Source organism: Nilaparvata lugens, chromosome X (assembly GCF_014356525.2).
Source record: "Nilaparvata lugens isolate BPH chromosome X, ASM1435652v1, whole genome shotgun sequence".
In the NCBI taxonomy this organism is placed as follows: Eukaryota; Metazoa; Arthropoda; class Insecta; order Hemiptera; family Delphacidae; genus Nilaparvata; species Nilaparvata lugens.
In genome coordinates this window covers 48,936,690-48,963,920 of record NC_052518.1, presented here as the reverse complement: position 1 = coordinate 48,963,920, position 27,231 = coordinate 48,936,690, and the positions used below count along the sequence as shown (strand labels likewise).

The 27,231-nt window shown below is 34.1% G+C and overlaps 1 protein-coding gene across 2 annotated transcripts in view; it reads right to left on the bottom strand.

The window, feature by feature from the left end:
- Positions 1–27,231, bottom strand: part of LOC111050394 (carboxypeptidase D) — a 296,777-nt gene that overhangs the window by 197,088 nt on the left and 72,458 nt on the right. For both annotated transcript variants that reach the window (XM_039441290.1, XM_039441291.1), the window contains exons 7-8: positions 2,153–2,374; positions 382–573 (exon numbers count right to left, since the gene is read on the bottom strand). In XM_039441290.1, the coding sequence (XP_039297224.1) occupies positions 382–573; positions 2,153–2,374 (414 nt within the window). The remainder of the gene's footprint in view (positions 1–381; positions 574–2,152; positions 2,375–27,231) is intronic.

The window sequence follows — 27,231 nt, the reverse complement described above, 5'->3', positions numbered from 1 at the left end:
AGTAGTACTTTGAGATAAGAAATGTGCAAATGATTAATACAAAGCATGACAATTTAGAGTGATTTGGGGCGTAAATAACCGAAACACCTCAAAATAAAATTTGTAAGTTATCCCAATCTTACCAATTATCAGTGGTATTGAAATAATTGGTTATTTTACATTAAATGCAAGTGGAATCGATAGCCGAAACAGTATTAATATAGACTTTGAATTTATCTCAACAAGTTTAAGTAGAGAGTACTTAAAGTCCTAACTCCGCCTATTAAAGATTATTTTCATTTTCATTTAATTTGTGGTTAAATTTAAGAACCCTCGGTTAATTTACATGACAATTTTTAAACAAAGTTTTGATATCAATATTAATTTGAAATACATTCTTACCTCCAGTGGAGACTTCATAGCCATCTGGATTAAGTGACGGCAGTAAATGTATTCGGGTATTCTGCACCATATCAGTTACCCTAGTGTTTGAACCATAGTTTTGGCACAGATACTCAGCTAGAAGAAGGAGCATTTCTCTTCCAACCGCCTCATCACCATGCATGTTGGCAACGTATTTGAACTCAGGTTCACCTAAATTACAGGCACGTTTTTACAGTTTCTAGGTAATTAATAACATTGCAATTCATTCTTTACTGAAGAATATCAGGCCTACTAGAATAATAGGCTATTGATAAAACTGTGAAACATTTGTTACGCTATTGTCAAGTTACGATTTGATCCCAATTGGTTGATTAGACCCAGTGTTCAATATTTATCCACATAATCCAAAAATCTAAGATGTGAATTGAATGAATGATTCCCCTAACAGGAGTAATATATTTTTTCGCCATTTTCAGATCATTCCGAATCATACTGGATCATTCCTTGACAATGTAAATTGAAAATTTAATAAAATTCGCTACTCCAGCAATAATAATTTATTGACAAATTCACTTTGTTACAAAGCATCTGTGTCCATCTTAAAGGGCAATATAATTTTCACCATTACCATCCAAGTGTCAGATTCTAGTTCCTCCACCTAGGTAGGAGGGTTTCTCACTCGATCTAATATCGCCAGAGTCTTGAGTTGTCTATGCTTGAACAGATCTACTTCACCAAACAAATTATCCTGATCTTGAACTAACACTTGTCTAACTTATTGAATAGCTTTGTCTAGAGTAAGCTGATCGCCCATTTGTAGCCACTTTGACGCACTGTTCGGAATTCCAATAATCATGACCATAGCTCATCACGCAAACTAATAATTTTTTCTCTTACAGCTTTTTAAAAGTTATGGATGCCAGCATGCATTTTTTCTAACAATTTTTAAAAAGTTATAAGAGCAAAAAAGCACAAAGTTAGAGGCAAACATGGTTTTTTAAATGCCATACCTTTAAAAGCGGATATCTCGAAAACTATAGAATATATAGAAAAAGTTGTTTGAATATGGTAGGAAATTATGTGAGCTTCAATTTCGTACAGATTAGTCATGACCGTAAGACGGATAGTTTTTGAGATATATGCGAGAAATAAAAAATACATACCTTTCAAACACTCCCACCCACTTAGCACTTTTGATATATATTTATCTCCTTACTACTCTAAGCAAAACACTTGGTTCAAAAATGCTCTTCCAATCTTTTCCCTCTAAACCCTTTTTTTGAGCATACATTGCCTGAACTATATACAAACAAACTAATACAGTATAAGGTGTGGCAGTGAATTGGGCGATTTTAGAGCCTGCCAATTCGAAATATTTTATATTGTTGTCGTGGTGGATTAACGCGACTACCGCCATCTTGTAGCTCCTGCCTTACCATTCATATATTGAGCACCAGAAAATTCGAAAAGTCTCTACACAGTGTCAAAAGCACAGACGTCTCATCAAAGCTATTTTAGGTTAATACTTTTTAGGAAAAAGATAATTTTTCAATTACAGAGATTTCTCTGCTCTACGTTAGCATGTTCTGCCGCACCCGTTATAAAGTTATTGCTAAGAACACATATGATTAAATAAAATATAGATATATTCACGTATATGTATTATGGATAACATGGTGGATGTTATCAGAGTACAATGTTATAGGTAGTTGATATTACATAAACATTTCTACGTTTCTTGTTTCAATATTATGTGTATTAATTTAAAAAAATAACAATATTATCTTACCTGGTTCATGCATCGTAGGATTGTCTGAAATTATCAGAACATGCAGTTCTTTGCCTTTAACGCTCTTTCCAATTGAATAGAGACGAGTTATTTGAGGGTACTCTGCAACTAATGCCTTCAGTTTTTCTTCTAGTTCCTGATGATTATGGTATTTGAATTCCTGGGGTATAATGAATCCGTATTCATCAAACATTGCTTTCTTGCTTTCATCCACCAACTTTGCTGGAAAAATTAATTCAAATTTGAGGATATAATTTTAATGGACAGCATTTATAAGGAATGTAAAAATTTGTCACTAATAACTCTTATCTTCTACCAAATAGAATGATACAGTATAGTAGGCTAATCATGTAGCAGGATAATTGTGTAACATAGAAATGTTATATTATATTGTATTGTTTCGTTTTTTAAAATAAATATGAATTTATTTTCATTTTTAATATTAGTTTTTTTTTATGAGTATAAGTAGTTGGAAAATGTGGCTAATGACTTTTGGTTTTATTATTATTATGACTGCATATGACGATGTTTAAATGAGAAATATTTCTTTGTATTCTTACATTGTTATATTTTTGAGCCAAAACTCACCACTTTCTCAGAGAAGGGCGGTCATTCAAGCAAAACTTCTTGGGAGAGGTGAGGCTTTTTACTCTGCAGAGTTTCGGAGGGGCAAAAAGAAAACCCAAGAGACCAGAGTATTGTATTGTCAACACGTGAAATGAGAAAAAGTACCTATAGTATAGATACTATATTATACTATACTATACTACAGTAGAGATTGAACTGATTATGTTTATATTTTGTTTATCAGTATAACTACATAGTGCAAAATCGTTCAATACGATTGCTCCATACGATTACTCCACAATGTCGAGTACCCAGAGATGGGGGAAACTCCAGGCACAAATGTAGGTCAACAGGCTGAGTCAAGTGTAGCCGGGCGCCCTAGAGGCAACTTGGCCACCCCTTCCTCAGCGGTAGGACCTTCAAAGTAGGCCAGGAGTGGAACTCACGTAGGTCACGAGGACTAATCAGTCTGAAGAGACTGCCAAGCATATCACACTGGATTTCAACAAGCAACCGGGTGATGAATGGGATGTTAGTATAGGGGAAAACTCCATCCTGGTTCTTGTAAAGAACACAGGTATTGATTTGCCTAACTAACATACTACTTGGGAACACAATAAGCTTCGGTTGACGTGTGGGGTTCTTTGAACCTTTGGATCCTTGAATCTGTCCCTTCAAAAACAATAAACAATATATTTTTGAGCCATAGCATTTTATAAGTTTGGATAATAGCTTAATATCTTTGTTCTGTTTTTTCATGTAATATTGTACTGTTGTTTATGAGAAACAATAAATTCTATTCTAATTGATTATCTCGATGAAAGTGAACATTCTTTTCAAGAAACTGCTTGCCATAGGACTTTGGTTTCAATGATAATTGAAACCCTTTAACTCCATATCCCACTAGCATGATTCGTACTCCTACTACAAAGAGGGCTCTATTTTGATCAGACTATGAGATATGCTTCTGCTTCAATACTTCGAGGCAATACATTATTAATATTTATTTGACAATAAAAACAATTTACTCACTTGGGCTACTTTTTAACAAATAAATAAAAACAATATAAAAATCTTGAAGTTCCCTTTATTTTTTAAAAACTTTAAAATAGTTCAACAACTAGTTTCGACCCTATTTTCAACTTGGACATGACCTAAGTCATAAGTCCCAGGTCGAAACTAGATGTTGAACTATTTAAAAGTTTTTAAAGAATAAAGAGTACTTCAAGATTTTTATAATGTTTTTATTTATTTGACAATGTATCGGAATATGTGATTCGTCCAAGTTCCTCAAATTCGAGGAAATGATGCGTGATAAAAAGAAAGTTGCCTGTTACAATCCACGTATATGTGCAGGCTTTTTTCAACTTTATTCACTCTCTCGTAGTGTACGAAACACCCTAATGTATTAAATTGAATTTATTCACTATGTCTATATGCTAATCTATACCACCGGTGTTTTCAATACCTTAAACCAGCTGAAGAGTGTTCAAAATTGCGTGAGATAACCACATCCCATGCAATTAGATTTCAAAAGGCTCATCCTGTGGAGTTCAGGCCTACTACATAAAGCATTGATGCTCTGTATTTTCTTTGTACATGATTTAACAATATTTTCCTAATATTAGTAATTATTATTCCATTGGCATTATTATATTCAACAGTTTCTCAAGTGGGTAGTAACGTGTTCATTGTAGCCTACTATTTTTGCACCAAATTTCTGATTAACTTAGTTCTGATAAATTATCTGAATATTTGCTTATCACCTTCAAAAATGAAGCTTGATGAATTCCAAGTTTTCCTTTCATTGTTATAGCAGCTTCAATGTAGTGGTTGGTAATGGGGATAAAATTTTGCTGCAACAGTTGATCTTTTAACAATGATATTTGAAGGGGGTGTTTGTGTCACAATTTTTGACTTCGCAGCTTGACTAGTTAGTAGGTGAACATAGCAAAAGTGCGCATCTTTATCCCCTCTGTTGAAGGTGTCAAGCTTCATTTTTGAATTGTTAGTTATGTCAGTTGAACGCATTGTTCTCAATATATGAGCGTGGAAGCAAAACGCTGAAAAATGCAACTTTTAAACCACCCTCATCTCCTTAGCTCATGAGTTAGGAATGGGGACTTTTGATATGTTCTCTTTCTAACTAGTCTCAACAAAGCTGCAAAGTCAAAAAATTTGTTTAAAACATTCCCTCCAAATTCCTTTGTCAATTGGTCTATTGTTACAAAAATAGAAATTTCACACTCACACTAAAGCTGCTGCAAAAGGTGTACAGAAATTCGTAAAAGTCTGAAATTATACATCAAATTGAAGATAATTTAATGCTCTAAAAGCTCATGATCAACACGGATTTTTCCCATCGATTTTCAAAAAGTTATAAGAGCAAAATAGAAAAACATTGGTGGCAAACGTGTTTTTTCAAAAATGTCACACCTTCAAGAGCGGATATCTCGAAAACTAGAGGAGATATAAGAAAAGTTGTGGAATGAATATTGTAGGAAATTATGTAAGCTTTGATTTGTTGTATGACAGTCAAGACCTTAAGATACATGATTTTTGTGTTTTATGCGAGAAACCAAATATGGTACCTTTAAACCACCCCCACCCCCTTAGCACAAGGGGTAGGGGTGAGGACTTTTGATATGTTCACCCCCTTACTACCCTAAACAGAACTGCGGGGTCAAAAATTGTCTACCCAACTTTTCCCTCTACAACCTTTCCTTGACTGGACTAATAGATGATTTTATATCTTCTGACTAGCAACTGGCTCGCTACCTTGGAACTTGACCAGGTGTGAACCTGATCTCTTATGAAAACTAAATACGAAATGAAAACTCCATTGACAATATTGATCGAATATCTTTTGAAGAATTACGAAAAACTCCAAAAATGAAACTGGTGGTAACTCCAGCAAAACCTGCGTATGGTTTTTGTGTTTTATGCGAGAAACCAAAAAATGGTACCTTTAAACCACCCCCACCCCCTTAGCACAAGGGGTAGGGGTGGGGACTTTTGATATGTTTACCCCCTTACTACCCTAAACAGAACTGCGGGGTCAGAAATTGTCTTCCAAACATTTCCCTCTATACCCTTTTTTGAGCATTCATTGCCTGGACTATATAATATAATCAAAAAAAGAATTGGCTTATACACGTACGGGATAAGAAATTCACGAATGACGCATCATCACGTCTGAACTACTGAACTGATTAACTTGCATTTTTTCGTAAAAATTCTGAGTTTACCGAGGATGGTCAGATGCCTATTTACATTGCTGTTAATCAATTAATAACAATTTAATAATTAAAACAAATCTATTCATTTGTGATTCAAAGTATACGGAACGATAAAATCCCAACCAAACAGACTTTTGTGAAGCATGCATGAGAGATTGCAGGACGAGACCGATCAAACTCGTTTTTTTACAGTAGAATAATTTGAGTTACAGTACTCTGTATGGAAATAGGAAATTCACGAATGACATCATCGCGTCTGAACTACTGAACTGAATAAATTGAAAATTTGAATGAAGATTCTTAATTTACTGAGGATGGTTATAGACCTATATCATGTTTGTTAATCAATTAATTATAATTTTAATAGTTAAAACAAATTTATTCATTCTGTGATACAAATTTTCGTAAGATGAAAACCCAATCAAATAGTTTTATATTGTTAATTATTACAGTTGTTGATACTTTCAATATCAGCAAGGAAATATAAAACTAAATTTATTTGTCTTTTATACAGTCCCTTTTGGAGCACGAGTTAGCTGCTGGTCATTAATATTTTAATAAGGTGGAAAATACTATTCTAATATTAATATCAATTAACAAACCCATGAGATGGTTTATTTCAATATCAATTTATTTTCAATCATTAAATTATTAATTTTCTGGTTATCTATAGGTGCCGGTATCTATTATTATTATCATTGACATCAACATTATGTTATTTTCAACATTTTCATTTTGGGTGCCGATGATGCCCCCCTCAATTTTTGGAAAATAAAGCGGGAGGATTGCTACAGTCGCAAATCCCAGCCTAATCTACTTGGGTGGATCTTTCCTTATTTTTTCAATGGGGGGAATGGCCCCCTCATTTTTTCATTTACAAACATGACCAGAAAAGTGTGGAACTCAGAGCCAAAACTGTAGATCCCACAAAATCATGGATCCCACAATCTTTGAGAAGAATTATTATTTCAATTTCAATGATTATAAAAATTAAATAAAAGGGTTGCCATTCACTGTACAATAAGTGATCGTTTTATAATAACACCTGTTACATGTCCTCCATTGGAATCTAAGCAATTCTCAAGCTTCAATATTTATTTATTAAAACATTACAATGAGGGAGCATATAGCCCACACTAGAGTAGTTCTCATATATTGCTAATAAAACAATTGTAGAATTCACATGAGCCACAAATGGCGACCACGTGCTCTCCTAAAATTGAAAAATTTATTGTAGATTTCTGTTATTTGTTGTAACACGTGCTCTGAACATATTGTATTGTAAGAATATGGACGCTCGAGGGCTAGAATAATAAAAAGAACCGTTTCTCGAAACTATTGAGAATACAGTTGAATAGCATACCTAGGCAGACGACAGTGGTATTCTTTTCAAAATAAAAATAGTTTGAAACAGAATCAATTTTTTCAAAGAAACTTGCTAACAACAATATTCTTAACGCTATTCACAGACACGTTTACAATAGAAACCACATGGCCTACTGTGTTTTGTGTTGACCCTTGTATATAGCTATAGCTTAAATTGATAGCAGGTAAATGTAGATTGCGTATAGCAATATAGATATATAGTAAGGAGAGAAGTGAAATATAGATATTATGTAGTTTACAATGTAACCACGTGGTTAGTATATGAGTATTATTGAAGCAATTATTTGATGATCAATTATTTGAATGGTGATCACATAAATAAATCCATAAACATGAAACGAGTACATGTTTATAAAAACTAGGGCATGAAGTAGATTAGTGAGTTAGTTGAATTCGGATTCTTAGACTGAGGACAAATTTGTAAATAGAATTAAGTATGTTTGATTGAAACATGTTGACAATTATTAGGCTATAGTTATACAATGAGTATGAGAAACCTGCTTAATTAATATGTATCTTATTAATTAGATTTATCCAACTCAATTGTAATGATGTACTGTATGACATTGTATTTTGTTCTTCATTTCATGTATTTATTATTGAAGTATTTGCCATATTAGATTTATAAGATTGATTACTGTATTAATCAAATCGATGAGTATGTATTCAATTGTCAGTATCCAAACTTCAGAGTTTAAATATTGGTAAAATGTATGATATCATTTGTTTTAATAATGAAGGGGAGCCATAGTTTAAAATGATATAACATAATAAACATTATAGTAAATTTAAATTGATATTTGAATTCAGTTTGTAAGCTGAATATTAGACTGAAGAGTTTGAGTGTAGGTGGAGCTAGAGGGCGAAGGGTGATGAGGGGTGGAAAATCGTGATGCTGGTATATAAGCAAGCAGACCATGTCTTGCGAGTTTAGTCTCTCTTAGTCTCTTGGATTTTGGATGGTGTTCAGTGTAGGAGTGATTCTTTGTTTTCAGACTTCAATTATCCTCTCGGCGTTATTACTCTGTTGTACATCCATACTTTTTCACTGTTAAAATTTAACTTGAATTTTAAAAACACTTTTGAAGTGAAAATACACTTACTTTTGTAGTGACGATCGTTTCGACCTGTTGTTGGTCATCATCAGACAGTGGGAATTTACTCAGATGACAAGGCTATGTGTGGTAAGGGATGAAGGTGGTGGAATAGGTTGTGGTGGGGGTTGGGTTGGTGGATACTTAGTGAGGCGGTAATTTTGAACTGTGGACTATTTTGTCAAAGAGTGTGTGGGAAGAGAAATTTACTTGATCATTTAGGAGACTGTTGGGAAATTGTTTTGTGTGGTTGTAATAAACCAAAATTACCAAACAAACAAACAGAGATTTGAACAACCAGGCAACTACAAATTGAAATGTAATGATTGTAGTAAACTGTATATTGGACAGACTGGATGTGACTTTCACACAAGATTCAAAGAGCACATCAGAGCCATTAATAAACCACATAGCCACTCAAATTTTGCTGACCATATTATATCAACAGGCCACCGACATATATATCAAAATATTATATCAACATACACCGACATCGCCACCAGTCTTGAAATCCTCCATATCTCACAAAAAAGCAGAAAACTCGATGTATTGGAGCAATATGGAATTTACAACCACACAAAACAATTTCCCAACAGTCTCCTAAATGATCAAGTAAATTTCTCTTCCCACACACTCTTTGACCAAAGAGTTCATCTAACCTCTACCTCTACTACTCTACCCTACCAAAAAAAAAACACAGAAAAATTGTCCAATAACAGAATTTTTGATTCCATGCGGGCGTGGGGGGACCCTCATATACAGTGCTGGTCATGAATCACATTTACAGGGTTTTTTATGCTCAAAATCGAATTCAGCAGCCGAAAAAACATGACTCTCGCAAAAACTAACCGAAAAAAACCAATAGGGGTGGTGGAAGGTTGATTTTTCGACTTTTGTCAATTTTGGCTCATTTTCCAGGATTTTTGCAGCCAAGATATGACTGTCTCTGTATTTTTCACATCAGTTTTTGATGTTGGAATCACTCAACCTGCTGTCTATGCAGCTGATAGTGTATCATAAACCCCAAAATTACATCCAGGGGGCACTTGATGAGGGCTGTGTGATTTTTGGCAATTTTGAAAAATCAGCAGTTAATTTTATAGCAAAGTCAAGAGGAACAATCTTACCCAGCACATTAAAATGAGGCTATTCATCATATGATAACTCAATGAGATGATAGATGAGGGATGTAAGGGCATTAATTTAATTTTTTTTTTATTCTGGTCAGGAAATTTTCGACTCTCACAATTTGGCAGCCAAAAATCAGATTTTGTTGTTAATGTTATATTCATTGCTGGTCATAAATCACACCTACAGCTTTTTCATGCTCAAATTCGGATTCAGCAGCCAGAAAAACATCAGTTTTGTGAAAACTAACCAACAAAATTCAATAGGGGGGATGCACAGGCAATTTTCCAATTTTGGCCAATAAAAAATTTGAAAAATTCCCAGACAAACTGGGCATGTGACAATAATAACATTCATTAAAAAGCCTCTAGGAGTACTAGCAGGTAATGCGGAAATTATGGCTTTTTCAAAATTTTCATTTTGGGTGCCGATGATGCCCCCCTCAATTTTTGGAAAATAAAGGGGGAGGATTGCTACAGTCGCAAATCCCAGCCTAATCTACTTGGGTGGATCTTTCCTTATTTTTTCAATGGGGGGAATGGCCCCCTCATTTTTTCATTTACAAACATGACCAGAAAAAGTGTGGAACTCAGAGCCAAAACTGTAGATCCCACAAAATCATGGATCCCACAATCTTTGAGAAGAATTATTATTTCAATTTCAATGATTATAAAAATTAAATAAAAGGGTTGCCATTCACTGTACAATAAGTGATCGTTTTATAATAACACCTGTTACATGTCCTCCATTGGAATCTAAGCAATTCTCAAGCTTCAATATTTATTTATTAAAACATTACAATGAGGGAGCATATAGCCCACACTAGAGTAGTTCTCATATATTGCTAATAAAACAATTGTAGAATTCACATGAGCCACAAATGGCGACCACGTGCTCTCCTAAAATTGAAAAATTTATTGTAGATTTCTGTTATTTGTTGTAACACGTGCTCTGAACATATTGTATTGTAAGAATATGGACGCTCGATGGCTAGAATAATAAAAAGAACCGTTTCTCGAAACTATTGAGAATACAGTTGAATAGCCTACCTAGGCAGACGACAGTGGTATTCTTTTCAAAATAAAAATAGTTTGAAACAGAATCAATTTTTTCATAGAAACTTGCTAACAACAATATTCTTAACGCTATTCACAGACACGTTTACAATAGAAACCACATGGCCTACTGTGTTTTGTGTTGACCCTTGTATATAGCTATAGCTTAAATTGATAGCAGGTAAATGTAGATTGCGTATAGCAATATAGATATATAGTAAGGAGAGAAGTGAAATATAGATATTATGTAGTTTACAATGTAACCACGTGGTTAGTATATGAGTATTATTGAAGCAATTATTTGATGATCAATTATTTGAATGGTGATCACATAAATAAATCCATAAACATGAAACGAGTACATGTTTATAAAAACTAGGGCATGAAGTAGATTAGTGAGTTAGTTGAATTCGGATTCTTAGACTGAGGACAAATTTGTAAATAGAATTAAGTATGTTTGATTGAAACATGTTGACAATTATTAGGCTATAGTTATACAATGAGTATGAGAAACCTGCTTAATTAATATGTATCTTATTAATTAGATTTATCCAACTCAATTGTAATGATGTACTGTATGACATTGTATTTTGTTCTTCATTTCATGTATTTATTATTGAAGTATTTGCCATATTAGATTTATAAGATTGATTACTGTATTAATCAAATCGATGAGTATGTATTCAATTGTCAGTATCCAAACTTCAGAGTTTAAATATTGGTAAAATGTATGATATCATTTGTTTTAATAATGAAGGGGAGCCATAGTTTAAAATGATATAACATAATAAACATTATAGTAAATTTAAATTGATATTTGAATTCAGTTTGTAAGCTGAATATTAGACTGAAGAGTTTGAGTGTAGGTGGAGCTAGAGGGCGAAGGGTGATGAGGGGTGGAAAATCGTGATGCTGGTATATAAGCAAGCAGACCATGTCTTGCGAGTTTAGTCTCTCTTAGTCTCTTGGATTTTGGATGGTGTTCAGTGTAGGAGTGATTCTTTGTTTTCAGACTTCAATTATCCTCTCGGCGTTATTACTCTGTTGTACATCCATACTTTTTCACTGTTAAAATTTAACTTGAATTTTAAAAACACTTTTGAAGTGAAAATACACTTACTTTTGTAGTGACGATCGTTTCGACCTGTTGTTGGTCATCATCAGACAGTGGGAATTTACTCAGATGACAAGGCTATGTGTGGTAAGGGATGAAGGTGGTGGAATAGGTTGTGGTGGGGGTTGGGTTGGTGGATACTTAGTGAGGCGGTAATTTTGAACTGTGGACTATTTTGTCAAAGAGTGTGTGGGAAGAGAAATTTACTTGATCATTTAGGAGACTGTTGGGAAATTGTTTTGTGTGGTTGTAATAAACCAAAATTACCAAACAAACAAACAGAGATTTGAACAACCAGGCAACTACAAATTGAAATGTAATGATTGTAGTAAACTGTATATTGGACAGACTGGATGTGACTTTCACACAAGATTCAAAGAGCACATCAGAGCCATTAATAAACCACATAGCCACTCAAATTTTGCTGACCATATTATATCAACAGGCCACCGACATATATATCAACATATTATATCAACATACACCGACATCGCCACCAGTCTTGAAATCCTCCATATCTCACAAAAAAGCAGAAAACTCGATGTATTGGAGCAATATGGAATTTACAACCACACAAAACAATTTCCCAACAGTCTCCTAAATGATCAAGTAAATTTCTCTTCCCACACACTCTTTGACCAAAGAGTTCATCTAACCTCTACCTCTACTACTCTACCCTACCAAAAAAAAAACACAGAAAAATTGTCCAATAACAGAATTTTTGATTCCATGCGGGCGTGGGGGGACCCTCATATACAGTGCTGGTCATGAATCACATTTACAGGGTTTTTTATGCTCAAAATCGAATTCAGCAGCCGAAAAAACATGACTCTCGCAAAAACTAACCGAAAAAAACCAATAGGGGTGGTGGAAGGTTGATTTTTCGACTTTTGTCAATTTTGGCTCATTTTCCAGGATTTTTGCAGCCAAGATATGACTGTCTCTGTATTTTTCACATCAGTTTTTGATGTTGGAATCACTCAACCTGCTGTCTATGCAGCTGATAGTGTATCATAAACCCCAAAATTACATCCAGGGGGCACTTGATGAGGGCTGTGTGATTTTTGGCAATTTTGAAAAATCAGCAGTTAATTTTATAGCAAAGTCAAGAGGAACAATCTTACCCAGCACATTAAAATGAGGCTATTCATCATATGATAACTCAATGAGATGATAGATGAGGGATGTAAGGGCATTAATTTAATTTTTTTTTTATTCTGGTCAGGAAATTTTCGACTCTCACAATTTGGCAGCCAAAAATCAGATTTTGTTGTTAATGTTATATTCATTGCTGGTCATAAATCACACCTACAGCTTTTTCATGCTCAAATTCGGATTCAGCAGCCAGAAAAACATCAGTTTTGTGAAAACTAACCAACAAAATTCAATAGGGGGGATGCACAGGCAATTTTCCAATTTTGGCCAATAAAAAATTTGAAAAATTCCCAGACAAACTGGGCATGTGACAATAATAACATTCATTAAAAAGCCTCTAGGAGTACTAGCAGGTAATGCGGAAATTATGGCTTTTTCAAAATTTTCATTTTGGGTGCCGATGATGCCCCCCTCAATTTTTGGAAAATAAAGGGGGAGGATTGCTACAGTCGCAAATCCCAGCCTAATCTACTTGGGTGGATCTTTCCTTATTTTTTCAATGGGGGGAATGGCCCCCTCATTTTTTCATTTACAAACATGACCAGAAAAAGTGTGGAACTCAGAGCCAAAACTGTAGATCCCACAAAATCATGGATCCCACAATCTTTGAGAAGAATTATTATTTCAATTTCAATGATTATAAAAATTAAATAAAAGGGTTGCCATTCACTGTACAATAAGTGATCGTTTTATAATAACACCTGTTAAATGTCCTCCATTGGAATCTAAGCAATTCTCAAGCTTCAATATTTATTCATTAAAACATTACAATGAGGGAGCATATAGCCCACACTAGAGTAGTTCTCATATATTGCTAATAAAACAATTGTAGAATTCACATGAGCCACAAATGGCGACCACATGCTCTCCTAAAATTGAAAAATTTATTGTAGATTTCTGTTATTTGTTGTAACACGTGCTCTGAACATATTGTATTGTAAGAATATGGACGCTCGAGGGCTAGAATAATAAAAAGAACCGTTTCTCGAAACTATTGAGGATACAGTTGAATAGCCTACCTAGGCAGACGACAGTGGTATTCTTTTCAAAATAAAAATAGTTTGAAACAGAATCAATTTTTTCATACAAAACTTGCTAACAACAATATTCTTAACGCTATTCACAGACACGTTTACAATAGAAACCACATGGCCTACTGTGTTTTGTGTTGACCCTTGTATATAGCTATAGCTTAAATTGATAGCAGGTAAATGTAGATTGTGTATAGCAATATAGATATATAGTAAGGAGAGAAGTGAAATATAGATATTATGTAGTTCACAATGTAACCACGTGGTTAGTATATGAGTATTATTGAAGCAATTATTTGATGATCAATTATTTGAATGGTGATCACATAAATAAATCCATAAACATGAAACGAGTACATGTTTATAAAAACTAGGGCATGAAGTAGATTAGTGAGTTAGTTGAATTCGGATTCTTAGACTGAGGACAAATTTGTAAATAGAATTAAGTATGTTTGATTGAAACATGTTGACAATTATTAGGCTATAGTTATACAATGAGTATGAGAAACCTGCTTAATTAATATGTATCTTATTAATTAGATTTATCCAACTCAATTGTAATGATGTACTGTATGACATTGTATTTTGTTCTTCATTTCATGTATTTATTATTGAAGTATTTGCCATATTAGATTTATAAGATTGATTACTGTATTAATCAAATCGATGAGTATGTATTCAATTGTCAGTATCCAAACTTCAGAGTTTAAATATTGGTAAAATGTATGATATCATTTGTTTTAATAATGAAGGGGAGCCATAGTTTAAAATGATATAACATAATAAACATTATAGTAAATTTAAATTGATATTTGAATTCAGTTTGTAAGCTGAATATTAGACTGAAGAGTTTGAGTGTAGGTGGAGCTAGAGGGCGAAGGGTGATGAGGGGTGGAAAATCGTGATGCTGGTATATAAGCAAGCAGACCATGTCTTGCGAGTTTAGTCTCTCTTAGTCTCTTGGATTTTGGATGGTGTTCAGTGTGGGAGTGATTCTTTGTTTTCAGACTTCAATTATCCTCTCGGCGTTATTACTCTGTTGTATATCCATACTTTTTCACTGTTAAAATTTAACTTGAATTTTAAAAACACTTTTGAAGTGAAAATACACTTACTTTTGTAGTGACGATCGTTTCGACCTGTTGTTGGTCATCATCAGACAGTGGGAATTTACTCAGATGACAAGGCTATGTGTGGTAAGGGATGAAGGTGGTGGAATAGGTTGTGGTGGGGGTTGGGTTGGTGGATACTTAGTGAGGCGGTAATTTTGAACTGTGGACTATTTTGTCAAAGAGTGTGTGGGAAGAGAAATTTACTTGATCATTTAGGAGACTGTTGGGAAATTGTTTTGTGTGGTTGTAATAAACCAAAATTACCAAACAAACAAACAGAGATTTGAACAACCAGGCAACTACAAATTGAAATGTAATGATTGTAGTAAACTGTATATTGGACAGACTGGATGTGACTTTCACACAAGATTCAAAGAGCACATCAGAGCCATTAATAAACCACATAGCCACTCAAATTTTGCTGACCATATTATATCAACAGGCCACCGACATATATATCAACATATTATATCAACATACACCAACATCGCCACCAGTCTTGAAATCCTCCATATCTCACAAAAAAGCAGAAAACTCGATGTATTGGAGCAATATGGAATTTACAACCACACAAAACAATTTCCCAACAGTCTCCTAAATGATCAAGTAAATTTCTCTTCCCACACACTCTTTGACCAAAGAGTTCATCTAACCTCTACCTCTACTACTCTACCCTACCAAAAAAAAAACACAGAAAAATTGTCCAATAACAGAATTTTTGATTCCATGTGGGCGTGGGGGGACCCTCATATACAGTGCTGGTCATGAATCACATTTACAGGGTTTTTTATGCTCAAAATCGAATTCAGCAGCCGAAAAAACATGACTCTCGCAAAAACTAACCGAAAAAAACCAATAGGGGTGGTGGAAGGTTGATTTTTCGACTTTTGTCAATTTTGGCTCATTTTCCAGGATTTTTGCAGCCAAGATATGACTGTCTCTGTATTTTTCACATCAGTTTTTGATGTTGGAATCACTCAACCTGCTGTCTATGCAGCTGATAGTGTATCATAAACCCCAAAATTACATCCAGGGGGCACTTGATGAGGGCTGTGTGATTTTTGGCAATTTTGAAAAATCAGCAGTTAATTTTATAGCAAAGTCAAGAGGAACAATCTTACCCAGCACATTAAAATGAGGCTATTCATCATATGATAACTCAATGAGATGATAGATGAGGGATGTAAGGGCATTAATTTAATTTTTTTTTATTCTGGTCAGGAAATTTTCGACTCTCACAATTTGGCAGCCAAAAATCAGATTTTGTTGTTAATGTTATATTCATTGCTGGTCATAAATCACACCTACAGCTTTTTCATGCTCAAATTCGGATTCAGCAGCCAGAAAAACATCAGTTTTGTGAAAACTAACCAACAAAATTCAATAGGGGGGATGCACAGGCAATTTTCCAATTTTGGCCAATAAAAAATTTGAAAAATTCCCAGACAAACTGGGCATGTGACAATAATAACATTCATTAAAAAGCCTCTAGGAGTACTAGCAGGTAATGCGGAAATTATGGCTTTTTCAAAATTTTCATTTTGGGTGCCGATGATGCCCCCCTCAATTTTTGGAAAATAAAGGGGGAGGATTGCTACAGTCGCAAATCCCAGCCTAATCTACTTGGGTGGATCTTTCCTTATTTTTTCAATGGGGGGAATGGCCCCCTCATTTTTTCATTTACAAACATGACCAGAAAAAGTGTGGAACTCAGAGCCAAAACTGTAGATCCCACAAAATCATGGATCCCACAATCTTTGAGAAGAATTATTATTTCAATTTCAATGATTATAAAAATTAAATAAAAGGGTTGCCATTCACTGTACAATAAGTGATCGTTTTATAATAACACCTGTTACATGTCCTCCATTGGAATCTAAGCAATTCTCAAGCTTCAATATTTATTTATTAAAACATTACAATGAGGGAGCATATAGCCCACACTAGAGTAGTTCTCATATATTGCTAATAAAACAATTGTAGAATTCACATGAGCCACAAATGGCGACCACGTGCTCTCCTAAAATTGAAAAATTTATTGTAGATTTCTGTTATTTGTTGTAACACGTGCTCTGAACATATTGTATTGTAAGAATATGGACGCTCGATGGCTAGAATAATAAAAAGAACCGTTTCTCGAAACTATTGAGAATACAGTTGAATAGCCTACCTAGGCAGACGACAGTGGTATTCTTTTCAAAATAAAAATAGTTTGAAACAGAATCAATTTTTTCATAGAAACTTGCTAACAACAATATTCTTAACGCTATTCACAGACACGTTTACAATAGAAACCACATGGCCTACTGTGTTTTGTGTTGACCCTTGTATATAGCTATAGCTTAAATTGATAGCAGGTAAATGTAGATTGCGTATAGCAATATAGATATATAGTAAGGAGAGAAGTGAAATATAGATATTATGTAGTTTACAATGTAACCACGTGGTTAGTATATGAGTATTATTGAAGCAATTATTTGATGATCAATTATTTGAATGGTGATCACATAAATAAATCCATAAACATGAAACGAGTACATGTTTATAAAAACTAGGGCATGAAGTAGATTAGTGAGTTAGTTGAATTCGGATTCTTAGACTGAGGACAAATTTGTAAATAGAATTAAGTATGTTTGATTGAAACATGTTGACAATTATTAGGCTATAGTTATACAATGAGTATGAGAAACCTGCTTAATTAATATGTATCTTATTAATTAGATTTATCCAACTCAATTGTAATGATGTACTGTATGACATTGTATTTTGTTCTTCATTTCATGTATTTATTATTGAAGTATTTGCCATATTAGATTTATAAGATTGATTACTGTATTAATCAAATCGATGAGTATGTATTCAATTGTCAGTATCCAAACTTCAGAGTTTAAATATTGGTAAAATGTATGATATCATTTGTTTTAATAATGAAGGGGAGCCATAGTTTAAAATGATATAACATAATAAACATTATAGTAAATTTAAATTGATATTTGAATTCAGTTTGTAAGCTGAATATTAGACTGAAGAGTTTGAGTGTAGGTGGAGCTAGAGGGCGAAGGGTGATGAGGGGTGGAAAATCGTGATGCTGGTATATAAGCAAGCAGACCATGTCTTGCGAGTTTAGTCTCTCTTAGTCTCTTGGATTTTGGATGGTGTTCAGTGTAGGAGTGATTCTTTGTTTTCAGACTTCAATTATCCTCTCGGCGTTATTACTCTGTTGTACATCCATACTTTTTCACTGTTAAAATTTAACTTGAATTTTAAAAACACTTTTGAAGTGAAAATACACTTACTTTTGTAGTGACGATCGTTTCGACCTGTTGTTGGTCATCATCAGACAGTGGGAATTTACTCAGATGACAAGGCTATGTGTGGTAAGGGATGAAGGTGGTGGAATAGGTTGTGGTGGGGGTTGGGTTGGTGGATACTTAGTGAGGCGGTAATTTTGAACTGTGGACTATTTTGTCAAAGAGTGTGTGGGAAGAGAAATTTACTTGATCATTTAGGAGACTGTTGGGAAATTGTTTTGTGTGGTTGTAATAAACCAAAATTACCAAACAAACAAACAGAGATTTGAACAACCAGGCAACTACAAATTGAAATGTAATGATTGTAGTAAACTGTATATTGGACAGACTGGATGTGACTTTCACACAAGATTCAAAGAGCACATCAGAGCCATTAATAAACCACATAGCCACTCAAATTTTGCTGACCATATTATATCAACAGGCCACCGACATATATATCAACATATTATATCAACATACACCGACATCGCCACCAGTCTTGAAATCCTCCATATCTCACAAAAAAGCAGAAAACTCGATGTATTGGAGCAATATGGAATTTACAACCACACAAAACAATTTCCCAACAGTCTCCTAAATGATCAAGTAAATTTCTCTTCCCACACACTCTTTGACCAAAGAGTTCATCTAACCTCTACCTCTACTACTCTACCCTACCAAAAAAAAAACACAGAAAAATTGTCCAATAACAGAATTTTTGATTCCATGCGGGCGTGGGGGGACCCTCATATACAGTGCTGGTCATGAATCACATTTACAGGGTTTTTTATGCTCAAAATCGAATTCAGCAGCCGAAAAAACATGACTCTCGCAAAAACTAACCGAAAAAAACCAATAGGGGTGGTGGAAGGTTGATTTTTCGACTTTTGTCAATTTTGGCTCATTTTCCAGGATTTTTGCAGCCAAGATATGACTGTCTCTGTATATGAAAATATATAGGGGGGGATGCGAGGGCGATTTTTCAATTTTTGTCAATTTTGGCTCATATTCGAGGATTTTTGCAGCCATGAATTGATTGTCTATGTATTTTTTACATCAGTTTTCAATGTTGGAATCATGTAACCTGCCATCTATGCTGCTGATAGTATATCATCAAACCAAAAATTAAATCCAGGGGTCACTCGAGGGAGGCTGAGTGATTTTTGGCAATTCCAAAAAATCTGCATTCACACTGAACTGTGAAATGATGTTGACATATGTCAAAAAATGATCAAAAGTGAATGAAAAATAGCAAAAATAATAGATTTTACCTTGGGGGTCCTCCTGGACCCCCAATATTTTCAACTTTTGAACCGCACATTTCTCAGCAAAGTGCAAAAGAAATTCTTTGTTCAGTGTCTCAACATTACTTGATTCTCACAATAGAATTTCGACCGTGTTCCAGGGGGAAACAAGTTTTCTTCTAATAAAAATTTGAAAAATTCCCAGCCAAACTGGGGCATGTGACAAAATACTAACTTTCATCAGAAAGTATGTGAGAGTACTAGCAGGCATTGGGAAAATCATTGATTTTATGAAATTTTCATTTTTAGGGTCCACAATGCCCCCCTCAATTTTTGGAAAATTAAGGGGGGGAGTAGCTAGTTTCGAATTTCAACTCAATCAACTTGGGAGATCCTAAAACATTGCCTTGCACAGACAAACTATCAATTACCACAATAGGGGGCTCGGATGCCTTTTTTTTTAAACAATCTCAAGAGTCAAAATTTGAGAAATTTCCAGCCAAACTGGGGTATGTGACATTTTGATATTGGAATCACATAATATGACACCTATGCTCCTGATAGTGCACCATCAAATCCAAAATTTAATCCAGGGGTCACTCGAGGTGGGCTGTGTTATTTTTGACTATTTTGAAAAATCTGCAGTCACACTGAATGGTATAATGATGTTAGAATATGTCAGACAATAATTGAAAGTGATGAAAAAAATATATATATGACAGTATTTACCTTGGGGGGACCAAGGACCCCCTCAATTTTTTCAACTTTTCAATGCTTGCTTCCATAGCAAAGTCAAGAGGAACAATCTTACTCAGCACATCGAAATAAGGCTATTCATAATAAATGAGAACTGGATGGATTGATTTATGAGGGATGTAAGGGAAGTTTCTCGATTTTTTCCAATTTTGGCTCAGAAAATTCTTGACCCTCACAATGTTGCAGCTAAAATTTCATGGGTTATGTAATTTTAACATCATATTTCATTGTTTAGATTACATAACTAGCTGTCTATGCAGCATAATGGGACTTGAAATTGATCTCATCCAAGGGGTCACTCAGGGGGGACAATATAGGTGCTGTGTGGTTTTTGGTAATTTGAAAAAGTCTACAACCACACTTGATGGAAGAATAATGTTGAAATATGCCAAAAAAATTGAAAGAGATAGAAAAAAATGAAATATATCAAATACAAGAGATTCAATTTCCGGTGTTAGTCAGGGCCTCCTAAGTTTTTCAACTTTCCAATGTTCAATTTCATAGCAAAGACATAAAGAAACTATTATGTTGAGCACATTGGGATAGGTCTATTTATTATATAAGAACTCTATGGGAAGACAAAAATGAGAGATGCAAATGCAGTTTTTGAATTCACCATTCAATACTGCATTCACTCAACTTAACAAACTACTATCCTACCCAGCACAGGAAAGTCTATATGAGTCCTAGCAGGCTCCAGGAGAACTATGGATTTTTTAAAATTTCCATTACCAAACCAAACCCACCAACCCTACCCTATCTATCCTTCTATACCTGACCTACCTACTCAACCCTTTATCAGTTAATCTACTTGAAATACCCTACCTGAGCCACCTCACATAAATTATGCTATTCAACCTACTGTATTGCACCCTACTTAAACTACTCTACCTACCCCACCATACCCACCCTACTCAACCTAAGCCACCTTACCTGAAAGAACCTACCTGAACTATTCAACCTAATCTTGACAACCTAAACTACCCTACCAAAGATAACCTACTTAACCTACCCTACCTAACCCACATTATTTAATACTATATAACCTGAGCCACCCTACCTGAACTAACCTACCTAATCTGCGAAGTGCGGATTACACTTACAGGTTTTTTTATGCTCAAAATCGAACTCAGCAGGCCAAAAAACATAAGCCCCGTGGAAAGTAATCATGAAAATATATGAGGGGGGATGTGAGGGTGATTTTTCGATTCTTGTCAATTTTGCCTCATATTTGAGGATTTTTGCAGCCATGGATCAAAAAAACATCAGTCCTAAGGAAACTAACCATGTTAATATGAAGGGGAGGATGCAAGGGTGATTTTTCGATTTTTGCCAATTTTGGCTCATATTCAAGGATTTTTGCAGTCATGAATTTGATAGTCTAAGTATTTTTTACATCAGTTTTCAATGTTGGAATCACATAACCTACTGTCCATGCTGCTGATAGTGTATCACCATGCTGTGTGAATTTTGGCAATTTCAAAAAATCTGCAGTCACAGTGAACTGTGAGATGATGTTGACATATTTCAAAAAATGATCAAAAGTAATAAAAAAGTGAATAAAAATAGCAAGAATAACAGATTCCACTTTGGGGGTCCTCCTGGACCCCCCCAATATTTTCAACTTTTGAACCGCACATTTCTCAGCAAAGTGCAAAGGAAATTTTTTGTTCAGTGCCTAAACATTACTTGATCCTAACAATAAAATCTCGACCGTGTTCCAGGGGGTGTGAGGGGAAACAAAATTACCATAAGTTTTTTTGTAATGAAGATTTGAAAAATTCCCAGCCAAACTTGGGCATATTACCATACTAACTTTCATCAGAAAGTCTGTGAGAGTACTAGCAGGCATCAGGAAAATCATTGATTTTACGAAATTTCCATTTTTAGGGTCAATGATGCCCCCCTCAATTTTTGGAAAATTTAGGGGGGGAATCGCTACAGTTTTGAATTCCAACTCAATCAACTCTGGAGATCCTTGAACATCTCCTTGCACAGACAAACATGGATTTTCTCGATAGGGGGCCTGGCCCCCTCATTTTTTTGAGAAAATATTGAAAAATCTGCTGTCACACTGAATGGTATAATGATGTTAGAATATGTCAGACATAAATTGAAAGTAATGAAAAAAGGAAAAAAATATGACAGAATTTACCTTGGGAGGGACCAAGAACCCCCTCAATTTTTTCAACTATTCAATGCTTGATTTCAAAGCAAAGTCCAGAGTAACAATCTTACTCAGCACATTGGAAGTAGGCTATTTATCATAAATGAGAACTGGATAAGCATGCCAGCTTCCCACTTGCGCCTCTCCACCAAACACCTCCACACAAATTGCTGTCAAACTATCAAACAAATGAGAACGGTCAAACTGGAACCAAAAAGCTCATGAACACACTTTTTGACTGTGAAAAGTACATTGCCCACTACCTCAATTTAAAACTCTACCTTCAGCTCGGTTTGCAATTAATGAAAGTACATCATGCAATTAGCTTTTCCCAATCTCCTCGCTGAAAAGCTACATTGATTTCAATATCCACAATAGACAGACCGAAAAATATAAATTTGAAGTATCATTCTTTAAGGCCTGTTGCAATTTGATTTTTGGTAAGACTATACAATCAGTTCACAAGCATATCAATGTTAAAATTATCACAGACGAAAAATGATTAGATAAGTACATTTCAAATCCGTTATGCAAACGCTGGCAAATAATTAGTCCAAACGTGATCGCGGTTTTCTCTCGTAAGTTAGAACTAAAAATGGACAAGCCTATCTATTCCGGGTTTTCCATACTGGAGTTGAGTAAATTCCATATGTACAATTTTTTCTATTGTAAATTACAAAAATTATACCATGGGATCGCGTAGAACTCTGTATGACTGATACCGATAGTTTTCTTTTAAATGTAAGAGTAGAGGATGTGTATCAGTTGATTAAAGAAAATTTGAACCTTTTCGACACTAGTAACTACCTCCCTTACCATCCCTGCTTTTCCATGGAGAGAAATAAAGTTGTAGGAAAGTTCAAGGATGAGACAGCCTCGAAACCTATCCGTCAATTTTGGTAGAGAGTTAGTGGGGAGGATATTTTTAATATTCTTCCCAAATAATGGACATTGATATGTCCAAAGCTCCGCCAATTTATGTAGATGCATAACAATATTATTATTATCTATAGTTATTATATTACAAATTGCTTTTTCATATCATATACAGTTCAATAGTTATTTTCTTAGTCTATATTATGTAAATTCATCTATAATTTTGCTGTATTGTAAGCTATTGTATATAAGTATATAAGCCAGTATATATTGTAATCTACATAAATAAAATACTCAATCAATCAATCAATTTATTGGGCTTCGATCTAAACTTTACTCATATTTAGTATGTAATGAGAATGAAGAACCTGTAAATAAATGTGTAGCAAAGGGTGTACAGACCGGAGTGAAATGTAGAAAACTTAATTTTAATTTATACAAGAAATCGTTGATTGAACTTTGTGAACACATTGAAAAATTCAATATGATGAGATCCTATCATCACACCATGTATCAGATTGAATATGCAAAAATCTGCTCGAGTCCTTATGATGACAAGAGATACATTGCAGAGAACAGTGTGAACACTTTGCCTTTTGGACATTATAGAGTGCCAACAACGCTCTAACTGATTGCTCAGTATGTCCCATGACAATCATCCAACACCACTAAATTTGATTTTCTGTTGTAAATATGAATATTATTAGATCTAAGATAGCATGAAAACTTCATAGCGTGCCACGTGTCAACTATCCCACTCACAAATATGAGTTGAAAAGTCAAAAAGACTTGCTTCAAGCCAATCTCATTGAGATGAGCAGTTTATCATGTTTTAATAAAGGTTATAGGTATATATCTTAGTTGTTATTAATTGTTTTTCAAAATTCGCATATTGTGTACCATTAAAAGACAAGTTAAGTCAATCTGTATTTGATGCACTCGAACCAATTATTTCTAAAAATAAGGGAGTTAAGTTGTTCCAATCAGATCAGGGAACAGAATTCTTTAATTCAAAAGTTAAAGTGTTATTAGATAGATACAGTATTAAACATTACCATGTTTTTAGTGATAAGAAAGCTTCCATAGTTGAAAGGTTTAATAGAACAATTAAAGCAAAAATTTATAGATATTTAACTGAACGTGGAACCAAAAACTGGATAAGCCAGCTAGACAGTTTGGTTCGGAATTATAATGCAACAACGCACACTTCAATTAGAATGAAACCTAAAGATGTTCGCAAGAAAGATTGTAATCATGTTTTAATGTCTTTGAATTCTACATTCAATAGACAATATAAATTGAAAAATCCAAAACCAAAATTTAAGCTAGGAGATGTTGTATGAATCTCAAAGAAAAGGTTTTTTTTTATAAATCTTATGACATAAATTGGAGCACAGAGTATTTTGTGATTCATTCTATATTCCCTTCTCAACCTGTAACATACAGCTTGCGAGATCTAAACGGGAAAGTAATCAGTGGTAGGTTTTACAGAGAAGAAATTAAAAAAACACAATTAAACGAATCTGAGAGACACATATATCTGATTGAAAAAATATTAAAGCATGATAAAAGAGGATTGCTTGTTGAGTGGATTGGATTTTCAACACCTAGTTATATTAGTAGAAGTCAACTATTACATGAAAAATAATCTATTGTAATATCATGTTGTAATACATTGCATTTACTGTGAATGTCATGAAGATTTGGTGTAAATATAATACATCTTTATCAAAAAATGCTTCTCAGCTTCATTTCAATCTGTAGTTTCATTTTTGTAATTTGCTTTAGAAAATCTTTGACCAAGCCATAGATAAGGAGAAGCAGACCATATGCATTCTCGTAAAGAGGGTGTGGGAGAGAGAGGGAACGATATATTGAAGTGAGAAACTTCTATCAGTTTGCTAGTGCACTGCTGTGAAAGGGGAAGTGACAGCGAGCACGCATCGACTGCATTCCGATGTGATAAGCCATACACACCCACATTCTGAGAGCCATGTGGTGACTGACACACCCCCTTTGATAACAACATGATAACTTATGGAAGATGATTAGTTCTTTATCAGATCACACACTGTACACGTGTCTAACATGAGTAATATCCCGATAGTGAATTTCCACAAGATTATAAGACAGAAAGAAATCCCAGCATGGTGTAAAAACGGTAAGTTGTTACCTCATAATGCAAGGATCCTTATAATAGGGTCTTCAGGGTGTGGTAAGACCAATTTGCTATTTAATTTAATTTTTTCAAAGAATGGGTTGAGATTTAAAACTATATACTTGCATACCAAGAGTGAGTATCAAGATAAATATATTTTTTTAAAAAACGTTTTTTCCAACATGAAGCATATTGAATTTCATATGAACAACAATTCTGAATCTATACCACATCCAAACAAAATATCAGAATATTCATTAGTTATATTTGACGATTTACAACTTAATCATGTACCTCAAATAAGAGAATATTTTACTATGGGCCGACATTGTAATATTGACACAGCATATTTAATTCAGAGTTATGGAGCTACGCAGAAACATTTCACTAGGGACAATGCAAATATGATTATAATCTTCAAGATAGATTTATTGAGTCTCAAATAATTTCACAGAGATCATGTTGGAGGAGATATTTCTTATAAAGATTTCAGTAAACTTTGCCATAAAGTTTGGAATCGTAAACCTCATAGTTTTGTAACTATTATGACCGAGTGAGGAATTAATAGCAGTAAGTACCAAGATCACTTGATACATTTCTTACCGTTCAGTAGAGATGAATTCTTTGTACAGTCATGTTGTCTAAAACACACAGGAGAAAACTGAATAGAAAGAACATCAGTTTAATCGATAAGATTAAGAAATTGAGAAAAGTAATCAGTAACAAGCATAAAAGCTTACTTAATTTTGAAAAACGATTGGAGGAATACAATAGGAAAACGCTGTCAGTGTTGATAGAGCCCATAATTGAACTGGGTAAAACCGAATCTAGTTTCCACTCTAATCATGGTTTTACACCAAAAAAATAAAGAAGTAAAAGAGGAAGAAGAGAGTATGGAGATTGATGATGAGGAGGAGGGGGAGACAAGTTATGATAAAAGCTATGGGAGTTCAACAGAGAATCTTTTAAGCTCAACTAAATTTGAAAACAGTTTACTTGGTTCTAGTAAAAACGATGAGGTGTTGGCACAATACCTAAAAACGTTTCATGCAGAAAAATTTAATAATTCAATTAGTTATGGAATTTCATACGATTCTAAAGATGACATGTATTATATTGGAGATCAGCAAGTAATATTCGATAATGGTTATATAGATATTTATAATGAGAGATTTCGTATAACACATGGTTTACTTGAGTTATTATTCAGTTCAAGGCCGAATTTAAATCTTTATAATCAGAGAGATCTGGATAAGTATAAAAAAATCTTAACACTTACAGGCATACATTTAGATCGAAGAGGGTATGTTAAACATAATCAGGGAATTAAATCGCAAATGATACAGAAATTATTTCCCAGTAAAAAAATTAGTAAAAAGAAGGGATGGGGTTTATTGAAATTTGCAAAAAATAATTCTCATGATAGAATTTATCAATATTTTGATAATTTTGATGAATTAGTGGAAAGATTAAATTTACTCTATTCCTCAAAAGCTTCTGGCAACACTGGACATGATGTTGAGATCGCGTCTATAATTGAAGAGCTAAAAGAAGCAAAACTAATTGTTTAGTGTTACGATGACTTTGCATCAATTTGGTCGGATTGATACACCTAGTAGTGCTAATCTTATGTGCGATATTGACTCAATAACACAGAAAATAATTGAATCGATAAATCAGCAAGGAATCAGCAAAGCTGTGAAA